The sequence below is a fragment of the Hyaena hyaena genome, unplaced genomic scaffold (assembly GCF_003009895.1).
Source record: "Hyaena hyaena isolate Hyena2069 unplaced genomic scaffold, ASM300989v1 scaffold_162, whole genome shotgun sequence".
Lineage (NCBI taxonomy): Eukaryota > Metazoa > Chordata > Mammalia > Carnivora > Hyaenidae > Hyaena > Hyaena hyaena.
This window is the reverse complement of record NW_024080795.1, coordinates 1,066,343-1,084,646: the sequence shown is the minus strand read 5'-3', so window position 1 is coordinate 1,084,646 and position 18,304 is coordinate 1,066,343. Positions and strand designations below refer to the sequence as shown.

The 18,304-nt window shown below is 40.8% G+C and overlaps 1 protein-coding gene across 1 annotated transcript in view; it reads right to left on the bottom strand.

The window, feature by feature from the left end:
* Window positions 1-18,304, bottom strand: part of GPC3 (glypican 3) — a 446,356-nt gene that overhangs the window by 196,403 nt on the left and 231,649 nt on the right. Inside the window, exon 3 of the mRNA XM_039239848.1 lies at window positions 3,495-4,189. Coding sequence (XP_039095779.1) covers window positions 3,495-4,189 — 695 coding nt within the window. The remainder of the gene's footprint in view (window positions 1-3,494; window positions 4,190-18,304) is intronic.

Below are 18,304 nucleotides of genomic sequence, written 5' to 3'. Positions count from 1 at the left end.
TCCAGGGAGAACACCCCAAACATTCAATCCCATGCCTCCACTTGGTATTTGGAGGAGACAAAAACTATTTTAGGGAAAACTAAAGCACTAACAGGCCATACTTAAAAATATTCAACAGTGCTCTGTTCACTTAGAAGCCCACAATGTCCTCTGTAATCAAGGGTAGATGGCAGCCACCAAAGCAACTGAGCAAAGTCCCTGTATGGCGGGCCTCACGGCACGGCTGAGAACGAGCTAAAAAGGTTGACCCAACAGAGCCCAGGAAGAGCCTATTTTCAAAGAGGTCTCTCACCATAGCCTAACCTCAAACAGGACAGACTGGCAGGATTTCACATTTTATCACAACAGGAAGGTGAGGGCGCTACAGCAGAACCTCGTTAACGCTCTCGTTTTAAATCGGCTTTTGCTTTGGGGCATTCTGCGGGTTTGTTAACAGGAATCGAGTTCCGCAGTCTACCCAGCCCTTACTTCCCCTCATCCCCCCCTCCCCCCAAAGGGCCCAGCCCCTTTCTGGCCGGAACAGAGTATGGGCTGGATCACACCTGGCCAATGATTCCCCCTCCCCCACCATTTGGGATATATTACTTAGAGCTGGTGGTCATAAAACTGTAACAAGGCAGAGTTTACATATGCTTGCTGCTCTAGTTCAGGCATTCCCTGGGGAAGGCAGACTTCACGCTCTCGTAACCAGCTGGGAGCTGGGAACAATCAGGCCCTTAATGGCCAAAACAGAAAGGGACTGCATCACTGAGCACCTCTTGACAGCCAAGCCCTTTCTTCCTGAATGATAATGACATGAAGTGTACTCCCCCAGCATGCACATGCATTTGTGTGTGTGCATGTGTGTGTGCACACGCGTGTGCACGCGCGCGCGCGCGCGCACACACACACACTTGCACATGTGCACCTGAAATACAGCAGGTTTGGCACTCTGAAATAACTATTCGATGTAAGTTCACGATGCCTTTGCAAAATCCTAATGGAGTTTGTAGAATGAGAGTTTGGAGGGTCTAATGGGAGACAGACTGGCATGGTAGAAATAGGAGCTCTAGCAGCAGCAGACCTAGGATTCTAGGCCCTCTGGCTCTTCAGTTAATTACAGAACTTTGGGCCAGCCTCCCTGAACTTTATTTCTTCACTTGCAAATCAATGGGATTGGACCAGCTGATCTCTCATGGCCCTTCCACCACTCACATTATGGTGAAATGCTCACTGTGGTGAAATTTATTCAGTTACACATCTGTCCCTCAACTAGACTGACCTTTTCAAGACTTAAGAACTATGTTGGGTGACTGTGAATACCCAGCAACTGGCAAAGTGCCATGAACAAAGGGGATGCTTAATAAATGTTTACTAAATAAACTTTCATCCTAGAACCCAATCAAAACAATGCACTTTACACCTTACTAGTTCACCACCCCATTTTTTTGTGTATAAAAGCGCTAGAGAAGAGACCGATATCAGAGTCAACTTGTACACATTCCCATACCCTGTCTTTAATATCGTCTCCTCATTTTTCCTCTTATTAAAGACATTTCCACACCCTGCCCCCTTGCTTTGCGCCTGACACCCAGTGGGCCCTCAATCACTATTAGGCGGGTGAGTTTGCAAACACATCCACTTGTCATGTTTCCAGTTCTGTAAGATTTACTTTTGCATAAGGCCCCAGAATCTGGCCTCGAATTATAAAGCAGTCAAGGGAATAATTAGCCACTGAAGAACACTATCGTTAGATAGGGCATTTCTGTTCATTTTACTCTAAAATATTTTCTCAGTAAATGTGTTTTAAACGGCTAACATTGTGAATGGGGCAATTAGAGCAGCGCCGTGAGTAGCCATGCTGTGGCTTGCATCATTTCCGTCCTCCTTCTTAGTGTCATTCACCAAAGAAGCCAATTACCCCATCACTTTGTATTTCCTGAGTTTAAAGATGGACCAAATGGCCCAGACTGCCCTCCACATGCTGGGTAACCAAACCAATGGGTCAAAGTACACGGCAGTTGCACTGCATAGAAGCTACATACATGTGTCAACCAAGCCAGCCAAACCTGGGTTTGAATCCCAGTTCCTCCACCTCCTCAACTTACAGCTTTGAGATCCTAGGCAAGGTATTTAACCTTTTTTTTTTTTAAGTTTATTTATTTACTCTGAGAGAGAGAGAGAGAGAGAGACAGTGAGAGAGAGAGAGAGAGAGAGAGAGAGAAAGCGAGCAAAGGAGAGGCAGAGAGAAAAAGAGAGAGAATCCCAGGCAGGCTCCATGCTGCCAGCGCAGAGCCCAAGGTGAGGCTTGAACTCATAAACCATGCCATCATGACCTGAGCCGAGATCAAGAGTCAGACATTTAACCAACTGAGCCATCCAGGTGCCCCAAGATATTTAACCTCTTTAAGCTTCATTTTCCCGAGTAAAATGGCAACGATATTAGGACCTATCTTGTGGATTACTGTGAAACGGTATTAGGGGACCTGGCCAGCAGAGCACCTGGAATGTAGTGGGAGTTCTACAGTGCTAGCGTATTACTGGATTTTGCCACCTCCTTCTACAAAGCTGGCAGCATTCAGGACTCGGTCACAACCACCTTATGGGATGTGCTGGTAGCTCTTGGCTCTATGTTCTGCTCTATGTTGAAAAGTGGGTGCCGCCTGTGGTTCTGAATGTGTGCACTCTAGCCTGGCAGGTACAATGTAGTTGAAACCAAGCCAAACTGCTGCCCCACTTACAGAACTGTCCCACTGCCATCACAAAGCCCATCCCAAGAGGGTTAGACTGGTATAACTAAGGTTATGGACACAACTGCTAGAAAATAGGGATGTGTTGCCTCACTTATGTTCTCGCGTAGGTTTAATTAGTGGGCTCTGGCTTGGGCCTCTTGTGCTCAAAGTCACTACTCAAAAGGGTCATGTGATATACACGATTAAGAGCCTGAGAGTGAAATCAGAATCAGAAAAATTGGTAATAACCTCATCAAAGGGAAACCCGATCAGTTTCTAAATCACAGCTCTTCCACTAACTATAGCTGGGTGCCCTTGGGTAAGTTATAGTTTCACTGAGCTTCAGTTTCCCCATTTGTGCAATGGAGATAATTGTGCCTACCTCCCAGGGTTGTCATGAGGATTATAAGGACTAACAACAATGGGAATAATAGCTAATATTTACTGAAGACTTACCACATACCACGCACGTGCTAAATGCTTTAACATATGGTATTCCCTATGAAGAAGATATCCTTTTTAACCTCAGTTTATGAATCATCAATACGAGGCTCATAAAGATAAGAGGATTCACCCAAGTTCCCATAGCAAGCAAGCAGATGGAGGTAAAATGCAAAGCCAGGCATTATGACTCCGTAGCCTGTGAGATCATTTAGCCCCTCGATCATCTCTGCCTACCCCCCGGATCCTCCCCTCACGTGTCTCCATCAGCACCTGCTGCTGGCCCGGCCGCCACACCCTAATAGGACCCAATTCCTCAGAAAACTGTAGACTGGTACTCACAGTGGTGGTCAGCTTTCCTCCATTCTTCTGGACATACTGGATGGAATCATGGATCGTCGAAAAGAGACCAAGTAGCACATTCTCCATGTCGTAGATCCTGTACATGCCATTCACCAGTTCTTCCAGAGACAGAATGTACTCTCTCCAGTACTTGTCGATCTCCACCACGCCTGCCATACAGCCTTGCATGACCACATTGCAGTAGCCACCACAAGGCTTAACCATCATCAGTCCCTGGCAGTAAGAGCAGTACCACATTCTGGTGAGCATTCGGCCACAGTCTTTACTGAACTTGAGGTGATCGGTTGTGTTGATCACCTCAATTCCGAGATTCAGGGCCTGGAGGAAGATCCTGGTGACCTGCAGCGACTTGGAAACCTGGGTCATAATAAGCTTGGGGAAATTCCCAAAGACTTTCAGGTCACGCCTTGCCCCTCGGAGGCACTCATTGATGTCCAAGGTCGACTCAGGCAGGCCAGGGCTCATAAGCTGAGTATAGATGACTGGAAACAGGCTGTCAAACAAATCATTGACCATGTCATCCACATTGATGTCAGAACCCAGGATATAGAGAGACACGTCGGTGAAAAATTCGCCCACAAACTCAAAAGCTTGTGGGGTCAGGCTCGGATAGTTGTTCTTAAACATGGCGTTGGTGTAATTCTTGGCATGGCGAACAACAATTTCAAAGGCCTCTGTAAAAGAAGAGATATAGAAATGCCCACAAATTAAAGCATGAAAACCCAGGGTGTAATTGAATTTGAGATTTCTCTATTGCTGTGGTGATTAAAGTCCCATTTGCCTTAAGTAATTGACTCATATTCATTTCTGGCACTGCCGCTCCTCCTGCGGCTGTCTACTCCTATAAATCAATTTTCCTTTCTGAACATGAAGTCCAAACTCTGATGTGCACATAAATCCTTAAACACACAAATTGTATTTCAAATGACAAAAGCCAGGATTCGGTTAACATTTCGGCTTCTCATGAAAATATTGATTAAAAATTGGCTAAATGAGAAGTTATTTCTCTTTCTCTCATTGATTTATTCAGTTACAAAGAAAATGTATTTCAAGACATTTCATTTTTAGGCAGAGACAAATATTTGACAACAAACCATATACTTTATAAGCTCCCATAACAATTTAAGCCTGTTCAGCCCTGGAGGAACAGCAAGTTCTTAGCCAAGAATAAAAGCTACCAAGAATTTAATCATTTTGGGTAGATTTTCTCCGGGTAACTCTATTTATTTATTTTTAAAATTTTTTAATGTTTTATTTATTTCTGAGAGAGAGAGAGAGAAAGAGAGAGAGTCAGCATGAGCAGGGGAGGGTCAGAGAGAGACGGAGATACAGAATCTGAAACAGGCTCCAGGCTCTGAGCTAGCTGTCAGCACAGAGCCCGACGCGGGGCTCAAACCCACAAACCGAGAGATCATGACCTGAGCTGAAGTCGGATGCTTAACCGACTAAACCACCCAGGCGTCTCTCCAGGTAACTTTAAAGGGAGCTATCTGACAGATCGCCAGAACTGGAAATGGAATTTATCCCCAAAATGGGTATCTGCATGGAAAAAAAAAAAAAAAAACACAATCCATGCAAAATGGGTATCTGCATGGGAGAAAACAAAACAATCTATACACTTATCTATGCATTTGATATTGCAAATAACGCCTCTAGTACTTGCAAGCTGAACATCTGGAAGGATAAGTGCTAAGCTTCCTTGGTAAAGTTTGGCTTCCACATGGCTTGGAATCCTTATCTGCTCTATGAAGCCTATGAATTCAGGATTACATATGCTGCCCCTACCCCTTGGCATATGGCCCAATTAGTGTCATTGGTTTTGAGAAAGAATGTGGTAAAGTCACCATCTCATTTTCTCCAAACTGAAACATGCCAGACACAGATTATCTCAAATAATCAGAGTTCCACATCTATATGAGGGAAGGGATAACAACCGTAATGACAGGTCTTGCACGAAGTCAGACAGAGTTTAAAAACGAAAATAACCAAGTTTCCTGAGACATTTAAAATTAACTTACTACTTTCTTTCATTCCCTTCCAAAGTGCAAAGGTCCATGACAGATGTAGTCTAAATGATGCCAATTCATGAGCCTTGAAAGATCAAAGCATTGCTACTTTCAGACTACTAGGGAGACTGTACTCCACCCGCTCCTTGGGATCACTTAGTCCAACACCTCGGTCATATGCGGCAGAAGTGAGCTCCCGGTTGTGCCACACCATATGCCCCAGATGCCTCACAAGGCAGAACACGCTTGCTAGATTCTTCCCTTGGGCTCATGACATGCCCAGCCATGGTGAGCAGATGCCTGTGTAATTCTCCTGGGCTTCCAAGCCCACTTGAGAAAGCTAATCTTCATTTCTATCAACTGCTCATTTGCTTGTTTTGGTTTGTTTTGTTTGGAACGTTAAGCAATTCCTGGAAAGGTTATCTATTTTATAGCAATTTCTTTCTAACCGCACACGCTACTTTTTTCCTCAATCCTTGAGGCTGAATGAGGCCAAAAGATTATCTGGCCCAATACAAAGGACCAGTGAGCGAATTCTTTGAAATCATCAGAAATTTGGAGATTTAAAACTCTCCATTCATTTTAATTTTATCTCCCAATCATTTATTATATTCTAGGCTCTGAGCTAGGTGCCAGGAGTACGTAAGTGTTGGGTAGCTGGAAACAAATGATATACCATCCTTGCCTGATAAAGTACTCACAAGCTGTATGGCTTGGTGCTTATAAAGCATTTCCAAGAATATTATTCTATCTACATTTTACAAAACTCTTCTGAACTTGATATTATGGTTTCCATTTTATAGATGATGGAATTGACAATCAGCAGAATGCAAGCACTTCCCTAGGGACACAGAGCCACAAAGTCATGGTCAGCTCAGACTAGTGCCTCTCAGCACTGGTTACACTCAAGCTGCCCTCAGCCCTACAGCCAACACACATCTCGCAAACCTTTGTAGAAAGTTAACTTCTCTCTTAAGCTCATTATTTTCCCACTGGCTTCTCCTCTCCAGACAGAAACGTATTCAAAGGAATTGCAGCCCAGAGACCAACAAAGCAGAGTGGAGCTTTCACCTTTGCCTTGGGGCAGCACGAGGCAAGGCGGGGTGGGGGGGGCCCACAACCTAAAATGAATTCTGTACAAGCCAAATGTCGTCTCTAGCACAGCGCATGTGTTCTCTAATGTGTGAGAGGTAGGGCAGTGAGATTCCATAGACTGTACCACCAGAACCTTGGTTGGTTGTTTTTTTTAAAGTTGCTGTTACTAGTAGTGCTGCTGGATCAATAGAAAAAGAAAATTACAAAGGATCGTGAACTCTTCTGCAGAAAGGATAACAGCAATGCATATTGCAGGGGGAAAGGGCTCGGGGTTCACATCTAACCTCCAGCTCACATGTGCTCCCTGTTCTAACTTTCACAGCTCAGAATCCACTTAGCACGTCTCTGGGTTGTGCCCAGCCCCCTTACTTCTATATCACAGGGCAACAGACCAAACCATAACTGCTCAAGCGAAGGCTCCTTGGGGACTTATAGGAACCACCACGAGGTGAAAAGTGACGCTCAACTTGAGGCTGGCACCTGGAGGTTTCATGAAATAAGCCAAGGGCTAGAATTGCTGCAAGGAGGTTCAGCCCATTGATTTTTTTATTTTTTTTTAATGTTTTATTTATTCCTAGGAGAGAGAGAGAGAGAGACAGCGTGAGCAGGGGAGGGTCAGAGAGAGAGGGAGACACAGACTCTGAAACAGGCTCCAGGCTCTGAGCTGGCAGTCAGCACAGAGCCCGATGTGGGGCTCGAACCCACGAACTGCGAGATCATGACCTAAGCGAAAGTCGGACTCCTAACCGACTAAGCCACCCAGGCGCCCCAGCCCGTTGATTTTTTTTTTTTTGGCGGGGGGGGGGGGGAAGAGGGGTCAGATAATAATGCACACTTAAGCTATGGAGGATTTCCTCTGTCTCCTTCCTGGAAAGAAGCCAAGAGTCATGTCCAGGCAAAATTGGAACAATGTAAAAATCAGAGGTATAAAGAAACATTTGGCACTGGGCAAAAAATATTATTTGTTTTTACAATATATAAAAAGATAAATGATACAGATAAATAAATCCAATAAGCTAAGTTAGCACACATCCCAATATCGCAAGGTTTCTGGACTTGTAGCTGTGCCCATCATTATCCTGGTCAGCACTGTTTGGACACGCTCTAGTGTTGTTGACATCCTCCTGAAATTATGGTGCTCAAAATGGGACACAATTCTCCAGATGTGGCTTGATACTGAAGTTTGCCATCAGGCTATTATCTCTCTTTAAATTATTTAATAACTTCTTCACCTAACCACCCCCCACAAGCTCTGGACATATAGTCTATCGCTGTAGCAAAATGACCATCTTTACTTTTGGTAATGATGTTTCTGCATTCAGACCCACACAGAAAGAAATGTATTTCCACGGGCGTTTTCAGTAGAAGGCTGCATACGTTTAAAAAGGAGATTATAACGGTGGTTGTAAGAGAGGAACAAATGAACTGTTGAGTTCCCTTCAAGCCCTTAAGAATAGGGCAGCCCCAGGGCGCCTGGGTGGTTCAGTCAGATAAGTGTCATGATCTCTGGGTTCGGTTTATGAGTTCGAGCACAGAGTCAAGAACTCCTGCTTGGGATTCTCTCTCTTCCCCCTCCCTCTCTACCCCTCCCCCATACTCACATTCTTTCTGTCTCAAAATAAATAAATAAACTTAAAAATAAAAGAGAATATGGCAGCCTTTACAGAAGCAGGTTACTTTTTTCAAGGCAGTTTTTCCCACATTGTGAGAATGGCAAATACTTTATAGAAACACTTTATATTCATAGCATGAATGCCATGCAATAAGTTGGATTCAAAACCGTACTTGTTTTCAAGCATAGGTAGCATATTTTTATTTATTTATTTTTAAAATATAATTTATTGTCAAATTGGCTAACATACGGTATATACAGTACGCTCTTGGTTTTGGGGGTAGATTCCTATGGTTCATCACTTACATACAACACCCAGTGCTCGTCCCAACAAGTGCCCTCTTCGATGCCCATCACCCATTTTCCCCTCTCCCCCACACCCATCAACCAACCCTCAGTTTGTTCTCTGTATCTATGAGTCTCTTATGGTTTGCCTCCCTCCCTCTCTGTTTATAACTATTTTTTCCCCTTCCCTTCCCCCATGGTCTTCTGTTAAGTTTTTCAAGTTCCACATGTGAATGAAAACATATGGTATCTGTCTTTCTCCCACTGACTTATTTCACTCAGCATAATACCTTCCAGTTCCATCCATGTGGCTACAAATGGCCAGATTTCATTCTTTCTCATTGCCAAGTAGTATGCCATGGTATACATAAACCACATCTTCTTGATCCATTCATCAGTTGATGGGCATTTAGGCTCTTTCCATACTTCAGCTATTGTTGAAAGTGCTGCTATAAACTTTGGGGTACATGTGCCCCTGTGAATCAGCACTCCTGTATCCTTTGGATAAATTTCTAGTAGTTCTATTGCTGGGTTGTAGGGTAGTTCTATTTTTAATTTTTTGAGGAACCACCACACTGTTTTCCAGAGTGTCTGCAACAGTTTCAAGCATAGGCACTTTAGTAGAAAAAGGAAACTAACATTCCTGAGTAGCTGCAATGTACATGGCAGGGTCTGTGATAAACTTGCTCACATATGTCCTCTCATTTAGCTTTAACATAGCCATATGTATTTGAAATTCTTTTTATTTGACTGGTGAGGAAACTGAGGCTCCAACGGGTTAAATGACGTGTACGAGGTAATACCACTAATTAAATGCCAGGGCCTGAATCTGAATGTAGGTCAGTCTAACACCAAGCCCTTTGTTAATTTTACAATATGCATTGCCCTCAAAAACTGGATACTGGGGGGCTCCTGGGTGGCTCAGTTGGTTAAGCACCCAACTTCGGCTCAGATCATGATCTCGCAGTCTGTGAGTTAGAGCCCCACGTCAGGCTCTGTGCTGACAGCTCAGAGCCAGGAGCCTCCTTCAGATTCTATGTCTCCTTCTCTCTCTGCCCCTCTCCAAGTGGTTCGTTCTCTCTCTCTCTCTCTCTCTCTCTCTCTCTCTCTCTCTCTCTCACAAAGAAGTAAACATTACAGTTTTGTTTTGTTTTTTTAAGGAAAACTAGGTATTGGGAGACTTCTGGTCTTGGCTCAAACATGTTAAGAGCTTAGAATTCATCATTCCCATCAACCACAAAAGACAGAAGCTGAACAATCTGAGAATCATCAATTCTTCTTCGACCCATTAGGGAACTGAGGTCACAGGGCACACTGCCACCCTGAAATACGGGAAGAGATGCAAACACAGAAACTCACAGCTGAGATCAACTTACCTGGAGCAGAAGCCACTGAAGCCATCAACTACTAGGAACACTTAAAGGGTAATTTTGACAAATTGACAGTCTGAATGTGGACTAGTTTGAGACCTAAAAACTCCTGGGCCCCCAGTATTATGAGCCCCCCACACTTCCATGGGATTTACCTCCAGAAAACATACAGAGTTCTCACAGTGAAGATCTAAGAAAAGTCTCCTTGTTTTTCAGGCAGTGGGAGGGAAAAGTAATAATTTAGATGCACACTATGAACCTTCTCCATAACAAATGCTTTCCAAAGGACACAACATTACCAAAGCCTAATAGACCTGGTAGAAGGGCAATTAGACAACTCTAGCCCCTGCTAGCTCTCTTGTTCTATTGAAAGGGAGAAAACAAAAGCTGAGATAAACTTATGAAGGTCACAGCCCAAGAATTTAGGCTCATTGAAAGCCTTAGGTTAACCCCCCATAATTTACCATGAGAAAGACAAAGACCCTATTTAAGAAGGAGCTCTTAGGGAAACCTGAAAACAATTGGCGAGAAAAAAAATAAACAAGGAAACTAGAGAAAATTAAAGCCTCTGGCACCGATGGCTGCAGCAAACATTAAATAGCCTAGCTCCTAGTCAAATTAACATAAAAATTCACACTAAAATTGTAATTACCCTAGTTCGTAGTACCCTCTATCATGTCTTAGTTTCTTTTTTTTTTTTTTTAAATATTTTTATTTATTTCTAGGAGAGAGAGAGACAGAGTGAGCAGGTGAGGGTCAGAGAGAGAGGGAGTCACAGACTGAAACAGGCTCCAGGCTCTGAGCTGGCAGTCAGCACAGAGCCCGACGCGGGGACCGAACCCACGAACCGCGAGATCATGACCTAAGTGAAAGTTGGACGCTTAACCGACTAAGCCACCCAGGCACCCCTATCATGTCTTACTTTCAACAGTCACAAGCCATGCTCAAAGGTAAGAAAACAGTCTAGAGGGACAAAGCAAACATCAGAACCAGACCACATATGGCACAGGTTGTGGAAATATCAGACGGAATTTAAAATAACTGTTATCAGTATGTTAAGGGCTATCATGAAATCAGTGAAAAATGTACGAGAACAGATTGAGTAATGTAAATACAAAGATGGAAACTGTAAGAAATATCAAAAGCAAATGTTAGAAATCAAAAACACAAACAGAAATGAATCAGTGAGCTTAAGGAAATGTCAACAAAATGTTCCCAAACCATAATGGAGAGAGCAAAAATAGAAAAGAATACCAAAGAACTGTGAGACAAATTCAAAAGGCATAAACTATGTGTCATTGCAATTCCAGAAAGAGAATAGAGAACAGAGCATGAGAAATATTTGAGGTAATAATGGCCAAAAATTTCACAAAATTCATGATAGACACCATGCACAGGTGCAAGAAGCTCAGAGAACAAGCAGGTTGAGTATCAAAATACCTACTGCTGGGTATATCATATTCAACCTGCAGAAAACCCAAGAGAAGGAGAAAGTCTTCCAAGAAGCCAGAGGAAAAAATGTCATCTTATTTAGAGAGGGAAAAGCATAAGCATTATATAAGACAGAGGTGCCTGCGTGGCTCAGTTGGCTAGGTGTCCAACTTCAGCTCAGGTCATGATCTCATGGTTCATGAGTTCAAGCCTCGCATTGGGCTTGCTGCTGTCAGCACAGAGCCTGCTTCGGATCCTCTGTCTCCTTTCTCTCTCTGCCCCTCCCTCACTCCCACTTTGTCTCTCTCTCAAAAATAAATAAACATTGGGGCGCCTGGGTGGCTTAGTCGGTTAAGCGTCCGACTTCCGCTTGGGTCATGATCTCGCGGTTCGTGGGTTCGAGCCCCGCGTCGGGCTCTGTGCTGACTGCCAGCTCAGAGCCTGGAGCCTGTTTCAGAGTCTGCCATTCCCTCTCTCTCTGACCCTCCCCTGCTCACACTGTCTCTCTCTCTCCTAGAAATAAATAAGACATTAAAAAAAAAAAAAGAAAAAAAAATAAACATTAATAAAAAAGAAGTATATTGAGCATCCCACCAGAAACCATGGAAGCAAAAAGAGGGAAGTGAAATATTCAATGTTGAAAGAAAAAAAACAACTCGCCAATGTAGAACTATTTCCAGAAAAATTTTGATTGAAAAAGGAAGGAAAAATAAAGACCATCTCAGACCAAGAAAAACAGAAAAAATCTGACACAGTAGACCCGTTTGCATAAAATGTTAGAACTAGTTTTTCAGTAAATTAATTAGGTCAGAAAATTGGGTCGAGGTAAAGAAACGAAGAGCATGAGAGAAGGAATAAATAAAGGTAAAATGAAATACTTTAGTTTTCTTTTTTAAAAAATGATCTAGGGGCACCTGGGTGGCTCAACTGATTAAGTGTCCAACTCTTGGTTTTGGCTCAGGTCATGATCTCATAGTTTGTGAGATAGAGCCCCGCATCAGGCTCAGCACTGACAGCACAGAGCCCGCTTGGGATTTCTCTCTCCCTCTCTCTCTGACCCTCTCCAGCTTTCTCACTCTCTCTCTCTCTCAAAAAATAAAGAAAGAAAAATTTTAAAAATTTTAAGTTGATCTAATAGGTAACTGTTCAAAGCAATAATAACAACAATATATCTGGATGTAGGATGTAGATGGACTGGGATAGAGGAATAAGGAAGACGCTGTTATAAGGTAAAGGCACTACGAGTGAGGCAATATAGTATTGTTTGAGAGTGGACTTGAAGTAGTTTTAAAAGGTACAGTGCAAACTTTATGGGTACCACTACAGTTTTTCAAAAAGAAGTATAATTGATATGCCAAGAGGAGAAGAAATGGAATCATAAGGAATGTTCAGTTAAAACCAGAGAAGGCAGAAAAAAGAGGTTAGAAACAGCCAAAACAAAGAATAAGCGCAATGACTAGAAAGCAGTTACAAACATGGTGGATACTAATGCAATTACATCACTAATCATTTTATTTTTTTTAACATTTTTAAATGTTTACTTATTTCTGAGAGAGAGCGAGAGAGCATGTGGGGGAGGGGCAGAGAGATGGGAGACACAGAATCCAAAGCAGGTTCCAGGCTCTGAGTTGTCAGCACAGAGCCTGACACGGGGCTCAAGCCCACAGACCGTGAGATCATGACCTGAACCGAAGTCGGACGCTTAACCAACTGAGCCACCCAGGCGCCCCACTAATCACTTTAAATGTGAATGGCTTACATGCACAAAGTATGGGTGCTTGCCTGGCTCATTTGTTAGAGCACACGACTCCTGATCTCAGGGTTTTAAATTCAAGTCCCATGTTGGGTGTAGAGATTACTTAAAAATAACATCTTTAAATACACGAAGAGGTACATGAGTGGTTCAGTCAGTTGAGCATCCAACTTCGACTTTGGCTCAGGTCATAAGGTCACAGTTCTTGAGTTTGAGTCTCACATCGGGCTGGCTGCTATCAGCACAGAGCCCGCTTTTGATCCTCTGTCCTCCCCAACCCCTGCCCCTCTCCAGCTTGTGTTTTCTCTCTCTCTCTCAGAAATAAATAAATAAATAGATAGATAGATAGATAGATAGATAGATGATAGATAGATAAATACACAAAGTAAAAGAGACTATTAGAGTGAATATAAGAACAAAACCCAACTCTAGACTGTCTACAGAAAACACATCTTAAATATAAAGATATAGAGAAAGGGATAGAGAAAGATATACCATGCTAACACTAAGAAAAAACTTAAATAGCTAAATTAATTTCTGACTAAGCATTTTGGAAGAAGAATAACCATTAAGGATAAAGGGGTCAATTCTATAAGAAGACATAATCCTTAGCATGTATGCCTCTAACAATAGAACATCAAAATATGTGAAGCAAAAACTGCTAGAATTGTAAGAGGAATATACTAATCTACAGTTAAGTTGGCAACATCAACATCCCTGTATCAGTAACTAACAAATCTATCAGGCAGATAATTAGTAAGGATATAGATTAACTGAAAAGCCACCAATCAAACAGATCTCATTGACATTTATAGGACACTTCCTCCATCTACAGCAAGATATACATTCTTCTAAAGCTCACATAAAACATCCACCAAGACAGACCACATTCTGGGCCATAAAATACATCTTATGCATTTAAAAGCATAGAAATCATACAAAGAACATTCTTAGACCACATGGTTTTAAATTACAAATCAATAACAGAAAGATGACAGGATAATACCCAATCATTTGGAAATTAAACAACATACTTCTATATACCATGTGGAACAAAGAAGTCTTAAGAGAAAGTTTTAAATATTTTTAACTAAATGAAAATGACAATACAACTCGCTGAAATTGGTGGGATGCAATAAAAAAGAATGAAATCTGGCCATTAGCAACAGCATGGATAGAGCTAGAGAGTATAAATAAATCAGTCAGTGAAAAACAAATACCACATGATTTCACATATATGTGGAATTTAAGAAACAAAACAAATGAACAAAGAAAGAGAAGAGAGAGAGAGACAGGCAGACAGACAGACAGAAACCAAGAAACAGACACTTAACTGTAAAGAACAAACTGATGGTTACCAGAGGGGAGGTGGGTGGGGGTTATGGGTGAAATAGGTGAAGAGGATCAAAAGGACACTTATTCATGATGAACAGAGTAATGGATAGAATTGCGAATCACTATATTGTACACCTGAAACTAATATAACATTGCATGTTAACTATACTTAAAATAAAAAATGTAATAAAAAAGGAAAAAAGAAATTGGTGGGATGCAGCAAAAGCAGTGCTTAGAGGGAAATTTATAGCATTGAATGCATATGTTAGAAAAGAAAAAGGTCTCAAATCAGTAAGATTTCACCAAAGGAAACTAGAGAAAGAAGAATAATATAAACCTAAAGCAAGCAGAAGAAAATACTAAAAAATAGAGCAGAAATCAATGAAATGGAAAACAGAAAATCAATAGAGAAATCCAATAAAACCAAAAGCTAGTTCTTTGAAAAGATCAATGAAATTTAAAAATATCTAACCAGACTAATCCAAAAAGAGAGAAAAAAAAACCCCACAATTTACTAATATGAGAAATGGAAGAGGAGTCATTATTACTGATTCTACAGATATTAAAAGAATAAAAACATGAATATTTTTGAACAACTCTATGGCCACAACCTTGATTTAAAAAAAAAAAAAAATCAATGAAATGTTCCAACCCCTTAAAAGACAAAACTACTAAAATTTACACAAAGAGAAATTGATAATGTAACTTGGCCTGTATTTATTAAAGAAATTGAGTGAATAAGTAACAACCTTCCAAAAAGAAAGCACCAGGTCTAGATGGTTTCACAGGTGAATTCTACAAAACATTTAAGGAAGAAAGGATACCAATTCTCTATAGTGTCTTCCAGAAAACAGAAGCACAGAGAACATTTCCTGACTCATTCCATGAGGCCGTCATTACCCTAATACCAAACCCCAGATAAAGATATTTCAAGAAAGGAAAGCTATAGGCCAATATCTTTCCTGAACATAAATGCAAAAATCCACAACAAAATATTAGCAAATCATTTCCAGCAATGTCTAAAAAGAATCATAAACCATGACCAGTGGGATTTATTTTGGATATGAAAGTCTGGTTTAACATTCAACAATCAATTAATGTAATCCATCATATCAACAGGCTAAAAAAGAAAAGTCACATGATCGTATCAATAGGTGCAGAAAAAACATTTGCCAAAATCCAACACCATTTATGATCAAAGCCATCAGCAAATGAGAAATAGAAGAGGACTTTAAAAGTATATCCACAAAAAGTTACAGCTAACATTGTACTTAATGGTGAGACACCAGAGGCTTTCCCTGTTGAGATCAGGAACAAGGCAAAGATATCCCTCTCAGCACGCTTATTCAATATTGTACCTAAAAGTCCTAGCTAATGCAACAAGACAAGGAAAGAAAAGGTACACAGATTGGGAAGGAAGAGCTGTCTTCATTCACAAATGACATGATTATGTAGAAAAATCCCAAAGAGTTAATAAAATTCTCTGTGAAATAATAAGCAATTAAAGCAACGTTGCAGGATACAAAGTTAATATTCACAAGTCAATTGTTTTTTCTATATGCCAACAATAATTAACAGGTATTCTGAATTGAAAGCACAATACCATTTTATATAAGCACCCAAAAAAAGTAATGCTTCGGTATAATTCTAACAAAATATGTACAAGAATAACAGAGATGTTCCATGTTTATAGGTAGAAAGACTCAATGTTATGAAGAAGTCAGTCCTTCCCAACATGATCTATAGATTCAATGGACTCCCAGTCAAAATCCCTGCAAGTTATACTGTGGATATCAATACTAACGTTTATATGGAAAGGCAAAAGACCCAGAATAGCCATCATAACCCTGAAGAATAACAAAATCGAAGGAATGGCACTACCTGGCGTCAAGAACTCCTATAAAGTTACAGTAATAAAGACAGCATGGTATTGGCAAAAGAATAAAGAAATAGATCAATGGAACAGAATACAGAGCCCAGAAATAGACTCACAGAAAGGACAAAAGCAATTCGATGGAAAAAGGATAGTCTTTTCAACAAATGGTCCTGAAACAACTGGATACCCATATGCAAAGAAATAAATCTAGATACAGATCTTATATCTTTCATAAAAATTAATTCAAAATGGATCGTGGACCTAAATGTAAAATGCAAAACTATAAAACTTCTAGAAAATAACATGTGAGAAGATCTTGATTGTTTTGGGTTTAGCAATAAGGTTTTAGAGACAACATCAAAAGTTCAATCCATGAAATAAAAAGTTGGTAAGTTGGACTTTATTAAAAGTAAAAATCATGTGTTCTGTGATGTTAAGAGAATGAAGAGAAAAACATCTGTTAGGAGAAAGAGAAAACAACCTACAGACTGAGAAAATATTTGCAAAACAGATCTGATAAAGGACTGGTATCCAAAATATCTAAAGAATTCTTAAAATTCAACAAACAACCCAATTAAAAATGGACAGGAGATCTGCATAGATAGATACCTCACCAAATAGAAGATATGCATGTGTCAGATAAGCATGAGAAAATATGCTCAATGTCATATGTCACGAGGGAATTGCCAATTAAAACAGCAATGAGATACAACCACAGAACTATTAGAATGGCTAAAAGTCATAACACTGACAACACCAAATGCTGGCAAGCATAACAAGCAACACTGATGGTGGAAATGTCAAATAGTAGACTCACTTTGGAAGATAGTTTGGCAGTTTCGTATAAAACTAAACATATTATTATATGTGATCTAGCATTTGTGCTCCTAGAGGTTTACCCAATTGGGTTGAAAAGTCATGTTCACACAAAAACTTGCACATGAATGATTATAGCAGCTTTATTTATAATTGCCCCAAACTGGAAGCAAGCAATATATCCTTCAATAGGATAAATGAAATGTGGTAATATCCATACAATGGAATACTATTTAGTGATTTAAAAAAAAAAAAAAAAAAAACAATGAGGGGCGCCTGGGTGGCTCAGTCGGTTAAGCATCTGACTTCGGCTCAGTCATGATCTCACGGTTTATGAGTTTGAGCCCCGCATTGTGCTCTGTGCTGACAGCTCAGAGCCTGGAGCCTGCTTGGGATTCTGTGTCTCCCTCTCTCTCTGCCCCTCCCCTGCTCATGCTCTGTCCATCTTTCTCTCACAAAAATAAACAAACATTAAAAAAAAAAAAAGAAATGAGCAATCAAGCCATGAAGAGACAGGAAGGAACCTCAAGTGTCTGTTTCTAAATGAAAGAAGCCAGTCTTAAAAGACTACATACGGTATGATTCCAACTATCTGGAATTCTGGAAATGGTGAATCTATGACGACACTAAAAAAAAATCAGCAGTTGCCTGGGATTTGAGGGTAGAGATAGAGGGAGGGGTGAATAGGTGAAGCAAGGGAATTTTTTTGGAGGGGGAAACAGTTCTGTATGATATTCTAATGGAGGATACAGGACATTATACATTTGTTAAAGCCCGCAGAACTGTGTAACACAGAATGAATCCTAATGTAAATTATGGATGTTGGCTAATAATAATGTACTGATATTGGTTCATTAATTATAACAAATGTACTACACTAATGCTAATAATGGTAATAATAGAAGAAACCGTGTGCAGGGGAAAGGCAGCAAACAGGAACTCTGTTCTATCAGCCTGAGTTTTGTTTAAATGTGAAACTGCTCTAAAAACTAAGTATTAGGTTTTTAATGAGAACAACTGCATCTTGGAAGTTAGTTCTTGATGTGTCTAGTAACTAGAGCCACTGGAAAGTGTTAATTCACTCTGTCCTTTCTGCCTCAATCTGCTCTGGCATTTCTTTCACGAGTCAGGGAGTCTGAGCATACAATAGATGCCATATGGCATCAATGTAATCTTAATTGGGAAAACCACCAGAAAACGTTAATGGACC